We start from the raw sequence: 24658 nt of genomic DNA on the forward strand, positions 1-24658 counted from the left end.
GTTGGACAGCAAGCTCAGTTAGCAAATGGAAGAGGCTTGTTGAGCCTGGTATACTCCAGGCCACCAACTAAGGAATGAAAATATGCATCTCTGATAACAGAATTATAGAATTTTAGGGTTGGAAGGGGCCACAAGGGTCATCTAGTCCAACCCCCTGCAATGCAGGAATCTTTTGCTCAACGTGGAGCTCAAACCCACAACGCTGGGAGTAAGAGTCCCTTGCTATACTGACTAAGCTATCCAGCATCAACGCAGGACGTGGCTCTTTGTGGAGAGGCCAGGGAATCATCAAAGAAGGAGGAGAAAAACTGTGTTCTGCTACCTGTCTACATGGGTGCATATTATTTTATTATTATTATTATTTATTATTTGTACACTGCCCATCTGGCTGGGTTTCCCCAGCCACTGGGCAGCTTCCAACAAAGACCAAAAATACATTAAAATGTCACACATTAAAAACTTCCCTGAACAGGGCTGCCTTCAGATGTCTTCTGAATGTTAGGTAGTTGTTTATCTCTTTGACATCCGATGGGAGGGTGTTTAACAGGACGGGCGCCACTACCAAGAAGGCCCTCTGCCTGGTTCCCTGTAGCTTTACTTCTCACAATGAGGGAACCGCCAGAAGGCCCTCAGAGCTGGGCAGAACGATACAGGTGGAGACGCTCCTTCAGGTATACTGGACCAAGGCCGTTTAGGGCTTTAAAGGTCAGCACCAACGCTTTGAATTGGGCTCGGAAACGTACTGGGAGCCGATATAGGTTTTTCAGGACTGGTGTTTTGTGGTCTCAGCGGCCACTACCAGTCACCAGTCTAGCTGCCGCATTCTGGATTAGTAGTAGCTTCCGGGTCACCTTCAAAGGTAGCCCCATGGAGAGCACATTGCAGTAGTCCAAGCAGGAGATAACTAGAGCATGCACCACTCTGGCGAGACAGTCTGCGGGCAGGTAGGGTCTCAGCCTGCGTACCAGATGGAGCTGGGAGACAGCTGCCCTGGATACAGAATGGACCTGCGCCTCCATGGACAGCTGTGAGTCCAAAATGACTCCCAGGCTGCGCACCTGGTCCTTCAGGGACACAGTTACCCCATTCAGGATCAGGGAGTCCTCCATACCAGCCCGCCCCCTGTCCCCCAAGAAAAGTACTTCTGTCTTGTCAGGAATGTATGAGAATGTATTGACTCATTTGGCTTAACTCCTTCTGGACTAAACCAATGCTTAGTGGTTGAGCAAATGCTATGCTTGTGGAAGCTCCCTGGTTCAATTCCTTGCATCTTCAGGTAGAAGGATCGGAGAACAGGGGCCGGGGAAGACCTTTTACAGCCTCAGACCCTGGGGACATGCTGCCAGTCAGAGCAGACATTGCTGGCCAAGATGGACAAACTATCGGGCCTGATAGAAAGCCGTTATCTTATGCTCCACTTCTCTCCACCAAAGTGAGGCACAAGGTGCTAATGTCAGGTCCCCTGAAAATTTTTGCTCCGTTTCCCTTTCTAGCCAAAGGACTAGAAACTTGCTTTTTTGTTTTTATTTCAGATGGGGACAGAGCATCTCAGCATGCTGGGTTCCATACTCAAAATCTAAGTCCTCACTTGGTCAGTGTGTGCACCCATGAAAACAAAGAGCCCTACATCTTGCCTCATCTATGGTCTGTTAACATAAACCGCTTCCTCTCTCTCAGTCCCTAGCGGCTATGACTATCCTTACGGGTCGTACGGTAAGGATAATCGAGGCAAATGAATGCGAAATGCCCTGGGCACTCGGGAAGAACTGTATAAATGTTAAGTATTATTATTACATAAGAGCTCCACAGCAAATGTCATGCCTTCTTCATCCTGATGACTTCCAGATGTCGTGAGACTCCAACTCCCATCAGCTCCAGCCAGAATGGCCAAAGGTCAGGGGTGATGGGAGTTGAAGTCCAAATTATCTGGAGGGCATCAGGTCAGGAAAAGCTGTTCTAGGCCTTCTGTTGAACATCCTTGCTACTGCCTCTCGGATATACAATTCTTGCTTGGCTTGCCAGCTAATTTCCTTTCCCTTACAAGGCATTTACTAGGATCTTATAATCCCCTCTCCCCAATTTCCACACATAGGAAAATTCTTGAAAGTAGCAAAATATTGTTTCCCCTTTATACCGCAAATGGCTGCCATAGATGCACAGATTTATTTGGGCCCTTTTGTGAATTAGCATCTTCCGTAGACTTATTTGCAAAGCTGTCGTTTCCCCCAGGGCTGCAGGGGAACCGGATAATCGTTGCCCTGCTTTGGTGATGCCCATCCAGGTGAGCCCCCAATCCTTGGTGTGAGCGGGCAGCCATAGGGAGGGTCTGCCTCCGTTAGTGAGCGACCACAACGCTTTTAAATGCCAACGTCCACATGGGCCCGCAGCCTTAGATGATGCCCTCGTGTTTCTCTGTGGCTTTCAGGGCCTCGTGCATGCTTGCGGCGGACAGCCTGCGGTTGATGTTGCGGTAGCTGCAGCGCAGCAGGTTCCAGAAAGTAGTCCTCAGGTCCCGGTTGAAGAGGGCATAGATCAAGGGGTTGATGAGGGAGTTGGCATACCCCAGCCAGAGGAGAGTCCTCTCCAGCCTCAAAGGGATGCAGCTGCAGCGGCTGCCGCAGATGAATGGCCGGGCCGTTGACATCAGGAAGAAGGGGAGCCAGCAAAAGGTGAAGGCCCCCACGATGATGCCCAGGGTCCTGGCTGCTTTCTGCTCCCTCTTGAAGATGGAGATGTTCTTCCGGTCTTGGCGGAGGAGTTTGGACAAGGTGGCGCATTGCTCCACGGCCTTGCTCCTCTTGGTGCTATGCTGGCGCCGGACGCCAGGTTCGATGCAGTAGGCTCCGTCTGGCTCGTAAGGCCTGGGGAAGTCCATGAATCGGTGTTTCTGAGCGCTGGCCTTGGCTGCCTTGTAGATCCTGTTGTACATGACGAGCATGACGGCCATGGGTATGTAGAAGGCGACGCCGGTGGAGTAGATGGTGTAGCCAAAGTCCTGGCTGATGAGGCACACCCGTTCTACTGTGATGTTCTTCGCCCAGCCAAACAAAGGGGGCAGAGTGATGGAGGCCGAGAGGAGCCAAACGATGGACACCATCTTGGCCATGAGCTTCCCGTCTTGCCTCACGGGATACGTCAGTGGCCGTGTTATTCCCAGGTACCTGGAAAACACCAAGGAAAGGTTGGTAGGTTGGATTTGGCTTCATCAAACCCTTATTAGTCATTAGAAATACAAGGTAAGGTAAAAAGGGAAAGGGCCCCTGGACGGTTAAGTCCAGTCAAAGGTGACTATGGGGTTGTGGTGATCATCTCAATTTTCAGGCTGAGGGAGCCGGCGTTTGTCCACAGACAGCTTTCCGGGTCATGTGGCCAGCATGACTAAACCGCTTCTGGCACAACAGGATACCATGACGGAAAACAGAGCACATGGAAACGCTGTTTACCTTCCTGCCACAGCGGTACCTATTTATCTACTTGCGCTGGTGTGCTTTCGAACTGCTAGGTTGGCAGGAGCTGGGACAGAGCAATGGGAGCTCACCCCGTTGTGGAGATTCGAACCACTGACTTTCTGATTAGCAAACCCAAGAGGCTCAGGGGTTTAGACCACAGCGCCACCCACGTCCCAATTAGAAATATAGGCCATCATAAAATATTCATATACATTTTTAAAAATATATATACGAATAAACAGCCATGTAAAAATATGCAATAACGAGGATTTTCGTAACAAACAAATACAGTACCCCCACAGTTTAAAAGGTCATAGATAGTTTAATTAGCCAAAGGCCTGGGAGAAGAGGAATATTCTTGCTTGGCACCTAAAGATGTATAATGAAGGCACCAGATGTGCCTCCCTCGGAGAGCATCCCACAAATGGGGAGCCACCACAGAAAAGGCCCTGTACTCATGTTGCCACCCTCTGGACCTCACATAGAGGAGGCACACAAAGAAGGGCCGCAGAGGATGATCTCAGGGTCCGGCTAGGTTCATGCATGTTGTATGTTGTATTCACAAAGGCATGCCTATTTATGCCATATGCCTTTTTTATACAAATTACTTGACTGGCGAACTGCACTGCAAAATTCGGGGAAGTGTGAATTTTTGAAAGGTGGCCACGTTTCGACTCTCATGCTATTTCAGAAAGGTGAATTAAGCAGGAACACCTTTAAATGTGACCTGAACGCAATTCCCATCGCTCGCTTCACTCCCCGCCACATGGGGCAGAGCCATTGGTTGAGGTGGAGCCATGTGCTTGTCATGCGCTGCGTCCAGGGTGGATTCAATCCCTGGCCTCTCCAGCCGGTGTCACAGTTAGCAGGGATGGGGAAAAGCTCATTTCTCCTTTCCAAGGAGACGCTGCTCAGGGCTAGGTGGCTTGATGCTCTAACTCAGCAAAACAAAACTCCACACAGGTCACTTATTCCCTCTGCCCACGACACTGCGGCTGCTGAATTGAGTTTCTTTTGGGCGATGCAAAGTGGGTCACAAATCTTTGCAGCAGTGAACACAGCCACCTTTTAACCACCCTCTCAGGAACCGCCACTAGAACCCATGTGGTAGGGTTTCTCTCTTTTTTACAAACATTACTCTGTTCTAATTACATCTCTTTGGTTACCAGGCAACAACGTGTGTGCTTGTCCTACAGGGGGTCCTGCTAGCTCTTGGAGTTAATGTAAAAATAGCAGGGTCCAGGGTCCGTTGCATAACCACGTTGCAGTGGCAGATCATACAGAGGACTGTTTGCAATTGCTGTAAGGATTTAATTAGCAAAACAGAAATGGGCATGCGTGGGCATGAAGTCATGATCCAGATCCCAGGAAATCTCTGTGGCCCCAGAAACCCCTCCAAAGGTGCACTGGGATCTGGGCTGGCCAGGACTGATGAGAGTTTGAGGTCTAAAACATCTGGAGGGAGCCGGCCTGAGAGAGCCGGGTTGAGAATAATTTTATTCTAAATGGTCTAAATGCTTATTATGTTTATTGTGGAAGAAATGCCGGAATGACTGGATTTAGAAAGTTTAGAAAGGCAAAAGCTACGCAGACATCCTTCGTGGAACAAGAGGTGTGTGGCTGTCTCAAACCACCCAACTCAAAAAGTAAAATAAAAAATATGATGTTTGTTTATTTCACAAAAATTATACATCTCTCAGTTGTAAAAAACAAACAAACCACCAACCCACAAACACAGCCTCAAAGCAGTTCACAAAAAAAGATAGAGCAACAAAATCATCAATAAGAAAATTTTAAACTTTAACAATGATAAAGTTTAATGATAAAGCTTGATAAAACAATGATAAAGCTTGCAGGGCAGCAGCTGAAGAAGGAGCAAAAAGGGTTTTCTTGTGTGTGTGTTTCTTGTGGCTGATTAGCTGCTCTCCCTGTGCAAAGGTCAGAGGGGGCAGGGTTTCTGTTGAGGTAGGTGATTAGCTGTGGGAGGAGCTTATCAGAGCTTGCAGGGCAGTTTGATCCATATTGTAGATTTAGGGGAGCTAGTCTCAAACGTTTGTTGGGGGAGACCTAGGGTTTTTTTGGGGGGAGAGTTATTTGTCCTGTCTGCACGCTTCTTATGATGGAGGACCGCTGTAGCCAGCCCCAACGACACGTTCTCAAGATGGAGAGTGAGGCAACAGCTGCAGTCGCCTGCGGTTCCTGCACAATGTTTGCCATCTTGCCAAAGGTTGCAGGCAGCTTTACCTGCAGCAATTGCATGTTGATTGCCCTCTTAAAAGACAAAGTCCAGCAACTGGAGGAATGTGTGGCTACGCTCCAAAGAATTAGAGAGCTGGAGCTCTTCTTGGAAGCAACAGAGCACACCGTCTCCACCAAGGAGGAGACAGGGGACTCCCCTGAGAAGGAGGCTAGTTCACCAACACAGGAGCCAGATATATGGTGACACAAAGAAGTAGGAAGCCCAGGGTTCGCTCTGATTGTTTAGAAATACACAATCGCTTTGAGGTCCTCTCCCCTAGCATGGAAGACGAAGAGCAGACTCCATTTGAGGATCTCTCCCTCATCAAATTTGCAGATGACACCAAACTGGGAGGGGTGGCTAACACCCCAGAGGACAGGATCACACTTCAAAACGACCTTGACAGATTAGAGAACTGGGCCAAAACAAACAAGATGAATTTTAACAGGGAGAAATGTAAAGTATTGCACTTGGGCAAAAAAAATGAGAGGCACAAATACAAGATGGGTGACACCTGGCTTGAGAGCAGTACATGTGAAAAGGATCTAGGAGTCTTGGTTGACCACAAACTTGACATGAGCCAACAGTGTGACGCGGCAGCTAAAAAAGCCAATGCAATTCTGGGCTGCATCAATAGGAGTATAGCATCTAGATCAAGGGAAGTAATAGTGCCACTGTATTCTGCTCTGGTCAGACCTCACCTGGAGTACTGTGTCCAGTTCTGGGCACCACAGTTCAAGAAAGACACTGACAAACTGGAACGTGTCCAGAGGAGGGCAACCAAAATGGTCAAAGGCCTGGAAACGATGCCTTATGAGGAACGGCTAAGGGAGCTGGGCATGTTTAGCCTGGAGAAGAGGAGGTTAAGGGGTGATATGATAGCCATGTTCAAATATATAAAAGGATGTCACATAGAGGAGGGAGAAAGGTTGTTTTCTGCTGCTCCAGAGAAGCGGACACGGAGCAATGGTTCCAAACTACAAGAAAAAAGATTCCACCTAAACATTAGGAAGAACTTCCTGACAGTAAGAGCTGTTCGACAGTGGAATTTGCTGCCAAGGAGTGTGGTGGAGTCTCCTTCTTTGGAGGTCTTTAAGCAGAGGCTTGACAACCATATGTCAGGAGTGCTCTGATGGTGTTTCCTGCTTGGCAGGGGGTTGGACTCGATGGCCCTTGTGGTCTCTTCCAACTCTATGATTCTATGATTCTATAATTTAAAACTTTTGAAAAGTTAAGGTAATAGACTAAAAATAGATTAAACTTTGGCTGGGGCAACCCAATCAGATGGGCAGGGTATATGTAAGCAACAATAACAACTTGCACCAACTATTTAACCATCTGGGTAGGCTTGTCTAAACAAGAATGTTTTTAGCAGGTGCCAAAAAGAGTGCCTGCCTGCTATCAAGTGGTGGGGAGTTCCAAAGGGCAGGTGCTGCCACAGTAAAAGACTGAGTTCTTACCAATGAGAAATGGGTTTTATATGGCACTTGTAACAGTGCGAGTTCCCCCAATTGCAGCAGTCGAGTGGATGCATGTGGGGTCAGACGTTCTTGTAGGCAAACTGGTCCCAATTTGTTAAGCGCTTTGCATGCTAATAGCCCCACCTTAAACCTGGCCCAGTAGCAATTCAGCCACCGGTGCAGCTCTCAGATGGATGTAACAGGCGGAAGTTTCTGAGGCTTCGCAGAAAAGAGCACTCGGCTGAAAATTCCTCAGGACGGCAGAGTTTATTTCAGTTCAGTGTTTTTTAAAAAACAGATCCGGATTAGCAGTGCTTCTATCACCAGCAATGAAGTCCCCCTCCTCCATGTACACAGCATCTGGAAGGAGGCCGTGAAAATACTTGCAAGGGATCGTTAAGTGATTAATTAATCTGTACTTTGAGTCGCGTAAGGCTTAGAGAAGGGTGCTGCATGCATGCTTAAATGCTGTTCAGGGTCTGCTCCAGTTGCTGGGCAGTGTCAGGTCCTATTTGCTTCGGCGACACCTGCAGGCAGCCAGCACCTCTCAGGATTTATTCATTTCAGAGCATGCAGAAGCTCGTTGAGACACACGTGAGGAGGGGTCGGATGCCAGACCCGCCGACACCCATGCTGAGTCCCCAGGGAGCACATGTGCAAGACATGCAACACGCAGGGAGGTGTGGTGGTGTTTGTTTGTTTTTTTTTCATTTTTTGTATTGATTTTCCAAATTTATGAACAAACAAACAAACATAGATCCTAACTGTAATAATTCCACTTTTGTTAACATTATTGAATGACTTCCTCAAATCCCCCTGGCTGAATTTCAGTGTATAATAATAATAATAATAATAATAATAATAATAATTTTTATTTATACCCCGCCCTCCCCAACCAAGGCCGGGCTCAGGGCGGCTAGCAAGCAATAATAAAAACAAGTTGAATGAATACAACTTAAAAACAAGATTAAAAGACAACATTAAAATATTGAAACGTTAAAATATTAAAATGCAGCCTCATCACAGGAGGAGAAAGGAAAAAGAAAGAGGGGGAGGGAATCAAATTGGCTCCAAGCCAAAGGCCAGGCGGAACAACTCTGTCTTACAGGCCCTGTGGAAAGAAATCAGATCCTGCACGGCCCTGGTCTCATGAGACAGAGCAATCCACCAGGCCGGGGCCAGTGTTGAAAAGGCCCTGCCTCCGGTTGAGGCTAATCTGACTTCCTTAGGGCCCGGGACCTCTAGGGTGTTGCTATTTATGGACCTTAAGGTCCTCCGTGGTGCACACCGGGAGAGGCGGTCCCGTAGGTACGAGGGTCCTAGGCCGTGAATTTCAGTGTATATCATTGTAACAATTTTCCAAAACTAATTTTCTCATAAAATTAACTTAGTCAAGTAACATCTTTCTTTCTTTTCATATTAACTTTAAATATATTGTTCTATAACATTACATATTTAAATCCTAAGCCAATCTAGTAATTGCAAGTATTTCTATTTAAATTATCTTAGCATATTTAGCTAAATAGTCTTTGAATTTCATCCATTCCTCCTGGTACTCCTCCTCCTTCTGGTCACGGACTCTTCCGGTCAGGTCGGCTAGCTCCCAAAAATCCATCATCTTCATCCACTGTTGGCACTTCTTGTAATTTCCAGTTCTTGGCTAACAAAATCCTAGCAGCAGTTGTGGCGTACAAAAACAATCTAACATCTTTCTTGGGCAATTTCGGACCTATTATTCCAAGAAGGTGTGGTGGTGTTACTCACCCAACCTCCCATCAGTTGCGTCACTGCTGAGGGGGCATGCGAGGTCGCAGTGGAGCAAATGCACCAACGGAACCAATCCTGCACTCCCTCTGGCGCGTCGACACTGCACCAACCTCCTGACTCCTCTCCCCCTCTAACCTCCCAGTAAGCAGCAATGATGCAACCGACTGGAGGTCAGGTGAGTGCTGCCATCGCGCCCACACCATCCACCACCTGCAACACAGTCAAGTCAGGTGTACCCAGCCCAAGCCAAAGGCGATGGACTTGTTAAGTACAATTGTTTAATTGACACTGAAATGGGGAATTCCCAAATGTACATTAACGAAGGCTTGAATGTGGGGATTTTCCACGGGGCTATATCAAATCCCCGCGACGGGGTGAGCTCCCGTTGCTCAGTCCCTGCTCCTGCCCACCTAGCAGTTCAAAAGCACGTCAAAGTGCAAGTAGATAAATAGGTACCGCTCCAGCGGGAAGGTAAACGGTGTTTCCGTGTGCTGCTCTGGTTTTGCCAGAAGCGGCTTAGTCATGCTGGCTACATGACCCGGAAGCTGTACACTGGCTCCCTCGGCCAGTAAAGCGAGATGAGCGCTGCAACCTCAGAGTCGGTCACGACTGGACCTAATGGTCAGGGGTCCCTTAACCTTTTTTATATCGAATCCCCGCGATGGGATGAGCTCCCATTGCTCAGTCCCTGCTCCTGCCAACCTAGCAGTTCGAAAGCACATCAAAGTGCAAGTAGATAAATAGGTACCACTCCGGAAGGTAAACGGCGTTTCTTTGCGCTGCTCTGGTCTCGCCAGAAGCGGCCTAGTCATGCTGTCCACATGACCCGGAAAAAATTGTCTGCGGACAAATGCCGGCTCCCTCGGCCTATAAAGCAAGATGAGTGCTGCAACCCCAGAGTCGTCCGCAACTGGACTTAACTGTCAGAGGTCCTTTACCTTTTTTTATATTGAAGCTAAAGAAAAGACTGAGCTCTAACTGAGTTGGTAACTATCTATTGTTGTTTTCTGCTAGCAAAAATGTGAGTGTTTAACCTTAGATCAAAGGTATCTCAGAGGGATGGATGAAGGGACCAATCACTCAAGCTGGGTTGGCCACCAAATGGGCCATCTCTTTAATGCAGAGGTGAGGAGCCTCAGGCCAAGGGAACAAATGCAGCCCCTTAGATCTCTCTCCCTGGCCTTGCTACAGGGAACCAGGCAGAGGGCCTTCTCAGTGGTGGCACCCGCCCTGTGGAACGCCCTCCCATCAGATGGCAAAGAGATAAACAACTACCTGACATTTACAAGACATCTGAAGGCAGCCCTGTTCAGGGAAGTTTTTGATGTGTGACATTTTGATGTATTTTTAATCCTTGTTGGAAGCTGCCCAGAGTGGCTGGGGAAACCCAGCCAGATGGGCGGGGTACAAATAATAAATTATTATTATTATTATTATTGCCTCCACCCCAGCCACTTGTGTTATCCCCAAGCAAAACCTTTCATTAGCCTTCCTTCTCACCTTCCTCAAGGGTTTTTGCCTGGCTAGGATTTGTCCTTGAACTCTGATCATGTCTCTTCCTTGTTTGAATGGAGGGCAGAGAGAGGGGTGTGAGTATGTGTAGGAACCAGCCTGTTGTACAAAGCTATAAAAAATATTCATTGTTCCACCTGCCTTTGCCTCTGGCCCTCCAAACACTGGCATGTGGCCCTTGGAAGATTGCCCAGAAGGAAAGACAGCCCTCAGGCTGGAAACAGCTCCCCATCCCTGCTACAAGGGACTTCTGCTTCGTAACCATTCTTTTTTTAAAAGCCACAACAACAACAACAACAACAACAGGCAGTGATAAATGCGATTGCTGAACCCAGCTTGTGTACAATGGGCGCCCTTCACCGAAGAGGCTGCTCCTTTTTATTTCTCTGCATATTTATACTGAAGGGCAGGGCAGACATGTCCAAATAAATAAAATAAATCTCTACCTCTCAGACTTTATGGCTCCTTCTAACGGGAGCACCAAACATTAAATACGTGCAGTCTGGGATTGCTTTTGAATTCCACACGCCTACCCTTTGCATTCAGAGACGCTGCTGCTGCAACTTGCACAATTAACTTTAAGTGTCTGCTTCCTAATTCTGCTCAGATTTCTTTCCTTTGTTTTTGTTTCAAAGATAGAAAATTGCACAGACAAGGAATTAAGTGCACAGACTGGGGGGAGAAGAACAGGGTATTTTAAAAGCATCAAGGGATAGCTGTACAGTGCGGTGCAGAGTGCCAGACTAGGACCCGGGAGAGACACGAATTCGAATCCCCACTTAGGCACAAAGCTCACGGGGTGACCTCAGCCTAACCTACCTCACAGGATTGTTGTGGAGATTAAGAGAGGAGGGAGAGGTCCGTGCACACCCCCCTTTTGCTCCTTGGACAAGTGGGATATAAATACCGCAAAGAAACAAATTCATTATCTTGGCAGATTTGATTTGGATATACAGTAGTGAGGCCCCCTTGGCTTCTAGACTTCCAGACTGTTTTGTAGCTGGGATTCAAGCACTTACCAGAAAATTCAGGGTGTAAAATTAAAGTGGTTTGGGTGCTCTTGCACCATAAACTGCTTTCAACCCCTCCCCAACCCCCCTCCCCTAGAAAGGAAAACAATGGAAAAAGGCACTATGGCTTGACACAGTCTTTCCACCAAGACATCATGACGAACAGCGGATGTTGCAACACCCAGCCATAATCTTTGTGTAAGCAAATCAAGGCGAATGCTCAACGAACAGGTTGTTTGGACGCAACGTGGCTCAGTTGAAATGGGCTTAAATTTGTGGTATAGGCATTTCCTTGTGGTGCGAGGTTGTACTAGACCAGGGTGGTCCAACACGCATACAGCCCTTGTTTGGCAGCCCTCAGCAACATTTGACTCAAAGTATCGACGTGTGCATAGGGGAAAGCTGCATTCAAATTTTTGATGGATTTTTGTGCAGACCCCTTAAAAATCAATCAATCAATCAATCAATCAATCACGAACTGGTATGGAAAAGTGAAAAACGGAAAAGTAATTGTAATGAACAGATTAGGTTAGTAGGACTGCAAGAAGTTTTGTAAGGAGGACTATTTGAAATATTGCAAGAAAGACTATGAGGAGAGTTATTAGTTAATGATAATTAAGAGTAATAGAGAAATTAAGAAATGCAGAATAAGTGATAGAGAATGAAAAATCATCAGAGGAGTTGATGGAAGACTAAAATATTGTATAAGATATGTTAAATGTTATATGATTGTTGGAAATATGTTTTAAAAACCAATAAAAATGTATAAAAAAAGGAAAAGTGAAAAATGAATATTCCAGTCCATTACTTCTCTCTCTCTCCCACACCCCCAGTTTTTCATTAACCCATCCCTACAAAAAAATTGGCATTCCATGGCATCCTCCATACTCTCTGAGCTGAAACCGCTACCTTTGACGGTGACCCGGACTCTGCAATTAATCCAAAATGCGGCAGCTAGACTGGTGACTGGGAGTGGCCACCGGGACCACATAACACTGGTCCTGAGAGATCTGCATTGGCTCCCAGTATGTTTCCGAGCACAATTCAAAGTGTTGGTGTTGACCTTTAAAGCCCTAAACAGCCTCGGTCCTGTATACCTGAAAGAGCGTCTCCACCCCCATCGTTCAGCCCAGACACTGAGGTCCAGCTCTGAGGGCCTTCTGGCGGTTCCCTCACTATGAGAAGTGAGGTTACAAGGACCCAGACAGAGGGCCTTCTCAGTGGTGGTGCCCACCCCGTGGAATGCCCTCCCTTCAGATGTGAAGGAAATAAGCAGCTTCAGATGTGAAGGAAATAAGCAGCTATCTTCTCTTTAAAAGACATCTGAAGGGAGCCCTGTTTAGGGAAGTTTTTAATATTTAATGCTGTATTGTTTTTAACACTCGATTGGAAACCGCCCAGAGTGGCTGGGGCCAAACTCAGCCAGATGGGCGGGGTATAAATAATATATTCTGCAGGCAGTGATTACATGCCATCTTCATTGGGCTGTTTTGTTTTTTGGAGGGGTGAAGTTCTACAGATTCTCCTCGCTCCTACATCTGCAAGTCTCTGATTTCCCCCAAGCCTGCCGGCATCTCCCTGTGGCTGTTCTCACTACATAAATAAAGACACTTGGACAACTGAATTGAATAGACTATCGGGTGACCTCCGTCAGGAAATGTCACCTTTAAGCCACGCATACCATCCTCTTAATTTCCCTGTACTTCAGTGAGAAACTTAGAGAGAGTTTCATTTGCAGTTGAGTACAAAGCACACCAGACAATGACAGTGATTCTAAATAATCGGCCTGGTGAAGGTTTTCTGTATGCACGACATGTGCTCTGCCTCTAAGCAATGACTCTGCCCATCTGAATTCAATCTTCACGCATCCTCGTACTGTTCCCAATCGAGCAAAAGGATCTGAATGCATAGGCTGTACACCCACATCCACGATCATCATCCATAAGGTAGTTGCTTATTTAGCGGTGCTCCTTCAATAGCATACATTTCACATTCAGCAGCAAGAAATTATCAGGGACCATGGGTGGCATCCAACACGCTCGTTCTGTTCACGCAAGGATTTGTAGCTATAAAATGGAACCTCTCTCCTACTTCTTCCCCTGAGTGCACTCCATGCCTTCTCCAAATTTGCTTCGGAAAGGTTTTATTGGGGGGGGGGGAGGAGAGGGGAGAAAGTTCCTTCGCACAAGGGCAAATCCTTGCGCCGACAGAATGAGTTGCATAGCAAATGCTCTAGCCGGGGGTTTCCTGTTTTGATCTAGATCTAGACCTTTCTCAACTCCAATCTTCCCTAGCTAGCAGGAACAGTGGTCAGGGGATGGTGGGAGTTGTAGTCCAATGACATCTGGGGACCCAGGGTTGAGAAAAGCTGGTCTAGATGACCTGCAAAGGCCATGTGCGCATTTTGTGGGATGTGAAACACAAGAGCAGTCAAGTACAACATTCCTAGAGTGAACATGTTTACACATGGGGAGGAATGTTTGTCCAGCCAGCAGGTCAACTTCCTGTTTCCTTCTGGGCTGGGACAGACTTCCTCTGCATGTGACTAGAGGTGGGCGTGGCCAGACCTGTGCAGGTAACAACAAAAGCACAGGGCAAGGCAGCCATCTCTCTCTCTGTGACTACATGCATCGAAGAAGCAACATCTGCTTAGCCAAAGATGCTCTCTTGGCTTCAGCCAAGAGAGGACAAAGGGACTGTCTTCTTATGAGATAGTTTCCAGGTAAATGTTACTTTTCTAAGCTAAGTCTGCCTTCTGGGATCCAACTGTGAGCAGAATGTGAGTAAACTCTTTATACTTTTATAGAAGACTGTGTCGTGTCTTATCTTTTATGAGGGAATAAGGGGAAAATACCAGAACAGTTATAGAGGCTTTAGTGAGCCTGAGCAAACGCATCCGCTGTGAGTTTAAAAGGGGGACTGTTACTCTGCTAAATTGTGAACTTGCTAACACAAGTTGGAAAGGCTATATATAATAAAACAATATGTCCTCTCCTGCATCCCTGAACATTCCCACAACAATCCAATGATTCTATGAACCTGGACAGTCTCGTCTCTGTTTTCTGCCCCTGCTGCTGTTTCCACTGAACATTTCCACACGCATACGCGCACAAACACATACAATTCTGTGAGCCTATGATTCGTAAAACAGGAGACCATCCTTACCGGTCCACGCTGATGACGCAGAGCGTCATGATGGATGCCGTGCAGCACATGACGTCCATGGCAATGAAGACGTTGCAAAAGACCTCCCCAAAGAGCCACTCCCCTCCCACCAGGTCGGTGATGATGACGAAGGGCATGACAGCAAAGGCCACAGACAAGTCAGCCGCAGCCAAGGAGACCACCAGGTAGTTGGACGGCTGGCGGAGCTTTTTGACGATGCATACGGAGATGACGACCAAGCTGTTGCCCGCAATGGTCAGCAGAGTGATGACCGAGAGGACCGTCCCGATGATGACCTTCTCAGTGTCCCCGTACAGCAGTATATCCTCCCCGCAGTCCGTGGCGTTGGTGGCATTGGCGGGCAGCAGAAGGTCTGGCTCAGGGGATGCGGAGGGTTCTTCAGGCATGAATGGAGCTGAGGGCAACTTCTGGGTGGAATACTCCTGACCCGAATCCTCCACGGCGAGAAGATGTTGTTCCGAAAACGGGCTGGGGCCGATCCTGACCAACATGCTTCGAGCAGACCGCTGTGCAGAGAAGAGACACGAGCTTATTATTATTTCAGGCCAATTGCTTCAGCTGCAAAAAAATAAATAAAGCAAACCTCCAGCAAGTTAGACGCAGCAAATGGAGACTGATGCAAATTCGCAGATGTTTGCTTTGTCTGCTTCCCTACCAATGCTCAGATGCTCAGATGCTCTCCTACTTGGAACTAAAATGTAGCACTCAGATACAAAAATTATCAGGGCCGGCCCTACCATTAGGTCAATTGATTCAGCTGCCTCTGGCAACAGATGCTGGTGTGCCGAGGAGAGGGGTTATTCCTGGCCATTCCTGCTGAGCAGAGCTGCTCTTAAGCTCACCAGTTGCCTCAGGGGTGGGGACCGTGTCTCATTGCTGGTGTTGAAATATGAGTTAACTTCCACTCTGCTCCCTACGTGGAATAAGGGGAGGACATCTGGCCTACTCCTTCGGGTAGTGATAAAGCTGGATATCAAATCCAAACTCTTCTTCTTTGCTTTAAGGTAAAGGTAAAGGGACCCCTGACCATTCGGTCCAGTCATGGCCGACTCTTGGGTTGCGGCACTCATCTTGCTTTATTGCCTGAGGGAGCCGGCGTACAGCTTCCGGGTCATGTGGGCAGCGTGACTAAGCCACTTCTGGTGAACCAGAGCAGCGCACGGAAACGCCGTTTACCTTCCAGCCGAAGTGGTACCTATTTATCTACTTGCACTTTGACGTGCTTTTGAACTGCTAGGTTGGCAGGAGCAGAGACTGAGCAATGGGAGCTCACCCCGTCGCGGGGATTCGAACCACCAACCTTCTGATTGGCAAGTCCTAGGCCTCTGTGGTTTAACCCACAGCGCCACCTGCTTCCCATTTCTTTGCTTTAGGCAACATAAAATCTTGAGCCAGCCATAAACAGCATTCACACACACTGCTCACCTGCCATTCTCATACACACACGGTCTGAGGCAGTCTTTGCCAACCTGGTGCCCTCTAGCTGATTTGGACTACAGCTAGCAGGGAGCATTGAAGGGCACCAGGCTGGGCAGAGACTAGTTTAAGAGTTCACCAATGGTGGAATTGTGGCCTTTCCCACCAACACCAGTTGCTCCTGGACTCTATGGGTGGAGAATCCTTGACACTTCGAAACAGTTGGAAAATGTTTGTGAGCATTCCATGATACCCCAGCAGCTTAACCAAACAGCTGATTTCAGCCAACTCCAGCTAGTTCTCTCACTAGCTCATAGCTAGACCGGTTTGAAAGACGGCAGCCTGTCTTGATCTGATGGAGGAGATGGGAAGTTGGCAAAAGCATTTATGTGGATCTGTGAGTTGCATGTTTTATATACTGCAGACTAACTTCTGCAGGCAAAGATTACCCAATTTCAGGATGCACAGCAACTAAGAGAATAAATAGTTAAGACAGCTCATATAAGCATAGTTATCAGTCTCCTTTTCAACCCTTATTCCTCGCCGTCTCCTTTTTAAATATATATTCTATGTTTCCCCAAGTGCAGTTCAATCATAATGAAACGGGCACAGGAAAATATAAGGCTGTTAAGCTGAATTACCCACTGGTCCATTAATAAAACTGGCGTAAGTCTGCAAATGTTTGAAAAGAATTGTCCTAAAGCAAAAAAGAGAGGCATGCTTTCTTTGCTAGAAGATGATCTCATAGCAGGTATAATCTTCCAAGAAGTGGCATTTTCTGCTTCGTCAAAGAGAAGAGGCATGTCACTTTTAAGACAGTACTTGCCACCTGCAATTCTTATAAGTCCTTTTATTAAAAATAATATTTTTTTAAAAAAAATAATCTGCTGCCCACAGCATCTTTTTAGTAGTTCGGAAGTGCTTGAAATTGCTAAATCGTGCTGATGAATCATTTAGATATTATAGCTGAACTAATATTATCAGGAAGATTTCTTCTATGTAGTTGTTACTATATGAATTGGCTCTTCTACATTGTGGAGAGCTGAGTGCAAATTCTGATGTGCAACTGGGTGGTCAGCAATCATTTGGGCCTACCGTTTTCCTGATTCACTGTTACAGCCTTCCCCAGCCGAGTTGCCCTCTAGTTGTTGTAGAACTATAACTCCTGCCAGCCCCAGTCGCCATGGCCATTGCAATGGGAATTGTAGTACAAAATATCTGGAAGGTTGGGAAACGGGGGCTGCTGAATCCACCCCCAACAAATCTCCTCACTAAAGGATCACTCTCTTTATTAAATATTGTTTGCTTCGGAAATATGAACACTGGCAGGGCACAAATTCTGAGGCCGGACCCTTCCCCTGAAAACAACATATTTTTGCAGCGTTAGTCAATATGGCAGCCTTCAGGTGTTGTTGGACTACTTCTCCCATGATTCCATGCTGCTTGGGGCTGATGGAAGTTAAACAGGCAACTCCCCGTTCACGCTCATTCAAGGCACACACAACCGCGCATGCGTGCATCGCTGTGAACCTGGAAGTGGCATGAAAAGGGGCAAAAACAGCCCCGAAAGGAATGGCAGATGAAGATGATGGACTTTTCGGAGCTTGCCGACATGACTGGAAGAGTCTGCAACCAGAAGGAGGAGGAGTACCAGGACGACTGGATGAAATTCTATTTCGTTAAATATGCTAAGATACCTTAATTGGGAAAAACTTGCAAATACCAGATAGGCTTAGGATTTAAATATGTGATGTTAGAGAATAATATGTTTAAAGTTAAAATGAAAAGGAAGAAAGATGTTAAGTGACTAAGTTAATTTTATGAGAAAATTGGTTTTGGAAAACTGTTACAAAGATATACCATGAAACTCAGCCAGGGGGATTCGAGGAAGCCATTTAACAATGTTACTAAGATTGTATTAAGTATAGTTAAGATACATGTTTGTTTGTTTAAAATTCTGGAAAATCAATTAAAAAAAAAATCGGGGGGGGGGGCAGCCCCGGAAGATCGTGGAAACAGCAAAAACAGAAATCCTACGAGCTCTTGCCCCAGCCTTTGAACAGTGGCATAGCTAGTTGCTCGGGTGCCCGGGGCTACGCACGTGCCCTGCAACTGGGGGCAGAGCAAGCCACCCATGGGGGGCGGGGCAAGCTGCCCATGGGGGCAGGGCAGGCCAAGCCTTCCCCTCAGCTGTACGACAGCTGAGGTGGTGGGCAGATGTAAGCCGCGCGCTGCTCGAAAAAGCAGCGCAGAACTTGCAGGCAGTCCGCCAACCGCCTCCCCCTCAGGAGAGGCGCGTGGCTCAGGCACGATGCAGGCCCTGCGGTCTGGCACCCAGTGCCCCCCACCTCACCTAGCTACACCTCTGGATTAGGCAGATTTATGGAGGAGAAGGCTGTCAAAGGCTGCTGGTCATAAAGGCTGTGCTCTGACTGCAAAGTGGAGGCAACAATGCTTCTGGTTTTTGGAAATCACTCGAGGGGAGAGTGCTCCTGCCGTGGCGTAGGAAGAGGGGGGGTGAGGCAGGTGCAGGAATTATTACTTTTCAAAAACACATATTTTTGCCATTTTGTCACCCCCTCAGTGATGACACCTGGGGCGACCCGCACCCACTCCACCCCCCTTCCTACGCCACTGCCTTTGAGGTCTGTGGAGAGTTGGACGTTGAGCAAGGAGATAAGATAAAACTTTATTCACATTAGCCAATGGCCATAGCAACAGTAAAACATTACAGTATACGCAGAAAAGGGAATTTGATATAAGAGCACAATTTAAAGTCCTGAATCAGCCGTCAGTTAGTTGCCCTTATTCTGATTGCCCCTGCTATGAACCTAGCAACCTTTGAGCAAGGAGGCTTGTGGGGAGCGAATGTGATGGAGTTTGGTGGACTTGGTAAGTGCTGATGATTTTTTTAAAAGGGGGTTTTCAAGGGTTTCCAGACGTTTAGAGGGTGCTTGCGGGCTTTTCCAATGGTGCTCCAGATATACACAATTTCACTGAGATGTGTGCTGCCTCAGAACATAATATCCCACATTACCTCACGTGTAATCCAACAACATCTGGAAGATAGCATTCTGGCTACCCTGGTTTTATAGCATCAGGTAATGGGCACAATCCAAATGGACATTCTCTACTGTGTTTTTACACCATAAAAACAATGCTGGGGCAGAGAAGCCAATAGAACCAATGATAGACAGAGATGGAGCCAGTGACAGGTAGAACCAATTAATTCTACATTTCCCCCCGTGCTTCTCCCTGCAAAAACGAGACTAAGGAGGAGAAGGAAACAGGCAAGACCACCCTCTGGGCTGGTCAAAAGAAGGCAGGCAGGTTTGGAAGAATCAAGGCTGATGTTTGGGGGGCAGTAACCTGTTTGCATTTATGGAGTAGCCTCCACGCGATCTTCTTCCATTTCAAAGGGGCTCGCTTGGGCGAACCTCTGAGTTGGAAGTGACAAGCTTAGGGTCACCCAGCAGTTTCTCCCAGCAAGGTATTGCCTTTATCTCAGATCTGGTTTTTTTCCTGTTGCCTTTGCAGGTACCTCTTCAAAACCAGCATTTGAGTCAGTGGTGGCTGGAGCGGAAGGTGGCAGAAATGGCCTGGTCCCATTCATGACTGATTTTAGAAGACTTCAAAAGGTGGAGGGAGAACGTGATTTGCTGGAGTGAGAAGGGATGTCACTTGTGGATTTCATTAAGGGACCTCCCCACCCCCCACATTCTTTCTTCTCTAATTAGGGAACTAGATTAAATGTTGTAGCCAAGTCCCTGGGAAGGGATGTGGGAAGGAGTTGGAAAGTCTAATATTGGATTGATTTTATGTATTCAAGTGTGAATTCATTGATGCATATTGCAAAGGTACACACACACAATTATACCCTTTAGCAAAATAGCCCAAGACATCAGAGTTGTTCAGATAATCAGAAGTACAGATAAATCAAATTGGTGAGTTAAAATTTAGAGAGAGAGGGAAAGAGATTATCATGACAGACAATGAATTCTAATCATCAAGAAGTTCCGAAAACTGAGCAGTGGCAATAAGACTACTAATCTAGCACACAAACATAATTATGTTCATAGCTCTCATGGTATCCCTTCCTCAACTTTTTTCTGCCTTTCACCCACATCCTGGTATTTACACTGGAAGGTCCTTGAGACCAGGGACCTCATTTTACACAAATGCTACTGTGCAAGTATTAAACAATATGCCCTCTATTTAACAAGGTTTGCATTAAGGAACTCAATGGCCATATGTAGCCTAGAAAAGCCTTCCTTGACTTGGTGCACTCCCTATGTTTAGACTACACCCACCAGTCCCAGCTGATGGGAGTTGTAGTACAGAACAACTGGCAAGCTCTAGCTGGGGGAAACTGGCCTACCACAGCCAGCAGCTGAATAAAATGATATTTAGGGACACCATCTGAAGGCAACAGGGATGGGCTGCCAACCGCAGAGAGGGCATTTGAACTTGGCAGCAAACAAGTCTAGACTGGACGTCTTCAGCCAATATGAGATCTAGCAAAGGTTTGATTTGCAAGTGGGATATGTAGGAGAGTGGGAGCTTGTGGGGGGGTCAGACTTTAGGACCTTTAGGCGCCCCGCTTCTCTTAAGAGAGTTGGCACTCCCAACAGACGTTGGCACTCCCAATAGACATCGCTCTCCCAAATCCCATCTCTTTAAACACCATGGATGCTTGGACCATTTTATATTTCATGCACGCCACGCGTGCAAAGCATTGAGGCAGTGCAACAACCTCTGCACCCCACAGAGTCCTGCTGAACTGCAACATCACCCCAGGTTAGACGTCTTCCCAAGTGCCCATTAGTACTCGCATCTCTCTGGCTCGTCTCCTTCGGCTGTTAACAATGAATCGGCTGCGCTCTTTCGGAGAGAGATGCATCTTCTCAAAAGTCTCTCTCCTGCCCACTCCCCTTAAAAACACTTTAAACAAATGCCAAACATCTACTGCAGAAGAAGTACAACTTTCCCCCTTCCCCCATTGTGCCCTGCAAAATCCCAGGCTGAGACTGGCTTTCTGCACATAGCGCATGAGAGGCTGCCCCTCTGATAACTTCAGATACCCTTCCTGCAAAAGAATGGGAAAAAGAAGTCTCACCTCTAAGGCAGCGAGGAGGGAGAAATGTCAGGCAGGAGATGGCTTTTGCCTGGTCTCTTGAGATGGCCATCTTCTGTCCAGGAGCACAGAGTCCCTTTTACCTTTTTGAAATTGCTGGAGACTCTTCAAGCCTGACTTTCAGTGGTCCAAGCATTCCCTGAGAAAGATCCAAGAGTGAAAATGTTGGCTGCAGGTCGCCAGGTTACATCCTCTGGAGGCTGCTTCTATTTCCCGGGCAAGCTAAGAACTGCCACAGCAGGAGGAGAAGATGCAAAGAGGCAGGCTCCCTCAACTCTCTCTCTCCCCCCTCTCCCCCTCCCCTCCTAAGCATCATTCTGCTGCAGACACACAGAGAGTGGCAAGGAAACACCAGGCGAATCTTGGCGGCGGCTGCAAAAACTCAGGGAGAACAGCCTGGGGGATCTCTTCTCGTTTCCCTGAGCAGAAAGAGAATCTGGTCTCTCCCATTCCACCCTTCCTTGCCAGGGCATCAGCAACCTGGACTGCTAGAGGCGAGCTGCGCGAGGAAGGAAACGAGCTTTGTCAGGGCTGCAAGAATTGCCACGAAGGTGCAATCGATTCTGTCACACTTCTTTTGCTGGTTTTTTCGAGGGAGCATTGAGAAAAGCGAAGTGGAGACGCCTTGCAGGAACCTCGCAGAAGCGAATGGTGGTAGCCGGCAGTTAAAGTCTTTCATCTGCAAGTAAACCAAGACCTGCTATCGTTTCCTTTCAGTCAGACTAAAAATATACCTTCTTTATATGAGAACCCTTTCTTTATATATTGAAGTCTACATGGATCATCTGAACACGCGACCCCCAAACCCCACCTAAGACCTAAAAAGGATGACTTCACTTGTTAAGATTTGGGAGCTGGTTAATTTGATCATAGTTGTCACCATAACAAAACCTCAGTGTTGCAAAATGAAAAGTTTTCAGTCATGAGAAACCTGCTATGGATATATAAAGCATTTCTGCATCGTCAAATATTATTTAAAATTTAAAGGTTTTTTTTCCCCTTACAATGCTATTTTGGATGCCCCCCCCCCCCCGTTTTCCTCTCATGTCTGATTTTACGGATTTTTAAATTATGATTTTAAATGTATGTATACATTCTATCCCTGATAATATTGTGCAAAGTGTAAACTTTCCCAAAGTGTCAGAAAGAAAGAGGATCTTGTAAAACCTGAGCTGTACTATCAAATTTCTCTCCTGGCTACCACACTGCAGGACTGAATCTAAGCCAGGCCTGTGTTTGAGGGCCTGTGGTGTTCAGTGCTGAACGTTATCCACGGAGCATGTGAAGTAAAATTAAAGTGGAAAATGTCTTTGGTAGCGAACTGTTCCCTTTCCGCTACTGAGATCCACGGGTAGCGTATGAGATGCATCTAAAAGAGATTTCCCCTTTGCCCACCACAAATTGATCACCAGCAGGTGGGAAGCAGAATAAAAAATAAAAAATGTTAATGCCCCATCTCCCCACCCCCTTCTCAGACACCTCTGGTTTTCTTTCCTTTTTTCTGTGTGCTCGAAAATGGTCTTTCGAACAAATAACCCAGCAAATGGTCCTTTCTGCAAGCAGCAGTTTGACAATTCCTGAAGGAGCATTTAGAAAACGCGTCTCCTTCATCGATCGAACGGTCTTTGTGTTTGAACGAGACTTTATGTATAATGTATAACATATATTCTTCTTAAATAGCGCCGTCCTGCAATGCACACAGCTCTGCTTAGAAGCAAATTTGCTGCCCATCAACATGCTTTCAATGTGCCTCATGAAGCCCACTTTTAAATTGGCTGCTGTTTCAGATTGGCAGCTTTTATTGCTGCTCTATGATGATCTCTCTTTTTGTTTCTATCATGGGTTTCCGTAAGCTGCTTTAGGATCACAGGAAGTTCCTACGTATTGAGCTCTCTGCACATGCTGGGGACATCCTATTTCATCCTCTCCAACATTTCTCCAATGAAAATAGGGGCGTCCTATTCCATCCCATCCAATATTTCTCCAATGCAAATAAGGACATCCTATTCTATCCTCTCCAACATTTCTCCAATGAAAATAGGGACATCCTATTCCATCCCCTTCAACATTTCTCCAATGAAAATAGGGACATCCTATTCCATCCCCTTCAACATTTCTCCAATGAAAATAGGGACATCCTATTCCATACCCTCCAACATTTCTCCAATGAAAATAAGGACATCCTTTTCCATCCCCTCCAACATTTCTCCAATGAAAATAAGGACATCCTATTCCACCCCCTCCAACATTTCTCCAATTAAAACAAGGACATCCTATTCCATACCCTCCAATATTTCTCCAGTGAAAATAAGGACTATCCTGTCCTGTAAATCCAGGACTGTTCCTGGAAAGAAGGGACACTTGGAGGGTCTGACCCTGGCACCTTCTGCATGCAAAGCAGATGCTCCAACACCGAGCTCTGGCGCATCCTCTCATCTGCTTTGGGTGCTAAAATGTTAAAAGGTAAAGGGACCCCTGACCATTAGGTCCAGTCGTGGCCGACTCTGGGGTTGCTGCGCTCATCTCGCTTTAGTGGCCGAGGGAGCTGGCGTACAGCTTCCAGGTCATGTGGCCAGCATGACTAAGCCGCTTTTGGTGAACCAGAGCAGCGCACGGAAATGCCGTTTACCTTCCCGCCGGAGCGGTATCTATTTATCTACTTGCACTTTGAACTGCTTTCGAACTGCTAGGTTGGCAGGAGCAGGGACTGAGCAATGGGAGCTCACTCCGTCACGGGGATTCGAATCGCCGACCTTCTGATCGGCAAGTCCTAGGCTCTGTGGTTTAACCCATAGCACCACCCGCGTCCCTCGCTAAAATGTTAAGCCACCTTCAATACTGATTCCTGACTAGGTAAAGGCAAACTGTGGTTCCTGCCAAGAGCTGGAGTCAACGCGGCTTTTCCTTTGCTCAGTTCATGGCAAGGCAGAACGACTGGGAACGACGACTGGTCTCAATTTGTGAGCCTTGAAGCCAAACAGACAAGCAAACAAATTGACGGTAGCCCACCAAGGACGTGATAAACACCTCGGTTTTGCTAAAGCTTGGGCCTGCACAAATAGGCATGAATTGTTAGTGTTGACGAGACTGAGCCAGAGCCAGACCAATGGTCTAACTGCATATAAGGCAGTTTCCTATTTCTTGAGAAAAACACTTTTGCTCAGTGGTTGGAGCACCTGTCTTGGGTTCAATTCCCAGCACCTTCAGATAGGACTGGGAGAAACCCAGGTGTGCATTGGCTCCAGCTTCTAGGGGCCAGCACTTTGGGAGCCCCCAATACCCCCCCCCAATGTTCAGAATGAGGAGAAGGAAGCTGAGAGCCATTGAAAGAAGGAGCCACCAGCCACTGAAGCTGCGCTGCCGCCACGTTCAGCTCAGCTCCCTGGCTCCTCCTGACGTGTCACTGCGCCTGCCCACCCCAGTCTAAACCACTGAGCCTCTTGGGCTTACAGATCAGAAGGTCGGCGGTTCGAATCCCCACAACA

At 47.1% G+C, this 24658-nt stretch overlaps 1 protein-coding gene across 2 annotated transcripts; it reads right to left on the reverse strand.

Moving 5' to 3' along the window:
• Positions 1–850: 850 nt before the first annotated feature.
• Positions 851–22948, reverse strand: LOC309350216 (5-hydroxytryptamine receptor 7-like). Of its 2 annotated transcripts, none has more exons than XM_081877031.1 (3): positions 21156–22948; positions 14603–15129; positions 851–3161 (listed from the first exon to the last, which is right to left on the reverse strand). In XM_081877031.1, exons 2-3 carry the CDS (start codon positions 15112–15114, stop codon positions 2390–2392), a joined length of 1284 nt encoding a protein of 427 aa, XP_081733157.1. In that variant the 5' UTR covers positions 15115–15129; positions 21156–22948; the 3' UTR covers positions 851–2389. The 2 variants fall into 2 exon arrangements, with proteins under 2 accessions (XP_081733157.1, XP_081733156.1); XM_081877030.1 differs by lacking the exon at positions 21156–22948 and adding an exon at positions 19077–19257.
• Between the last annotated feature and the right edge of the window lie 1710 nt (positions 22949–24658).

The sequence above is a fragment of the Podarcis erhardii genome (assembly GCF_964252035.2).
Source record: "Podarcis erhardii genome assembly, chromosome: 9".
NCBI classification, from domain to species: domain Eukaryota; kingdom Metazoa; phylum Chordata; class Lepidosauria; order Squamata; family Lacertidae; genus Podarcis; species Podarcis erhardii.

Bases quoted from the DNA above. Each gene is read 5' to 3' on its own strand.
- LOC309350216 (XM_081877030.1), bottom strand. From the start codon at position 19,112: ATGCTATCTTCCAGATGTTGTTGGATTACACGTGAG. The intron at 15,130-19,076 runs GTAATGTGGGAT...TTCTCTGCACAG, and splicing joins GTTGTTGGATTACACGTGAG to CGGTCTGCTCGAAGCATGTT. The intron at 3,162-14,602 runs GTAAGGATGGTC...GGTGTTTTCCAG, and splicing joins TGCGTCATCAGCGTGGACCG to GTACCTGGGAATAACACGGC.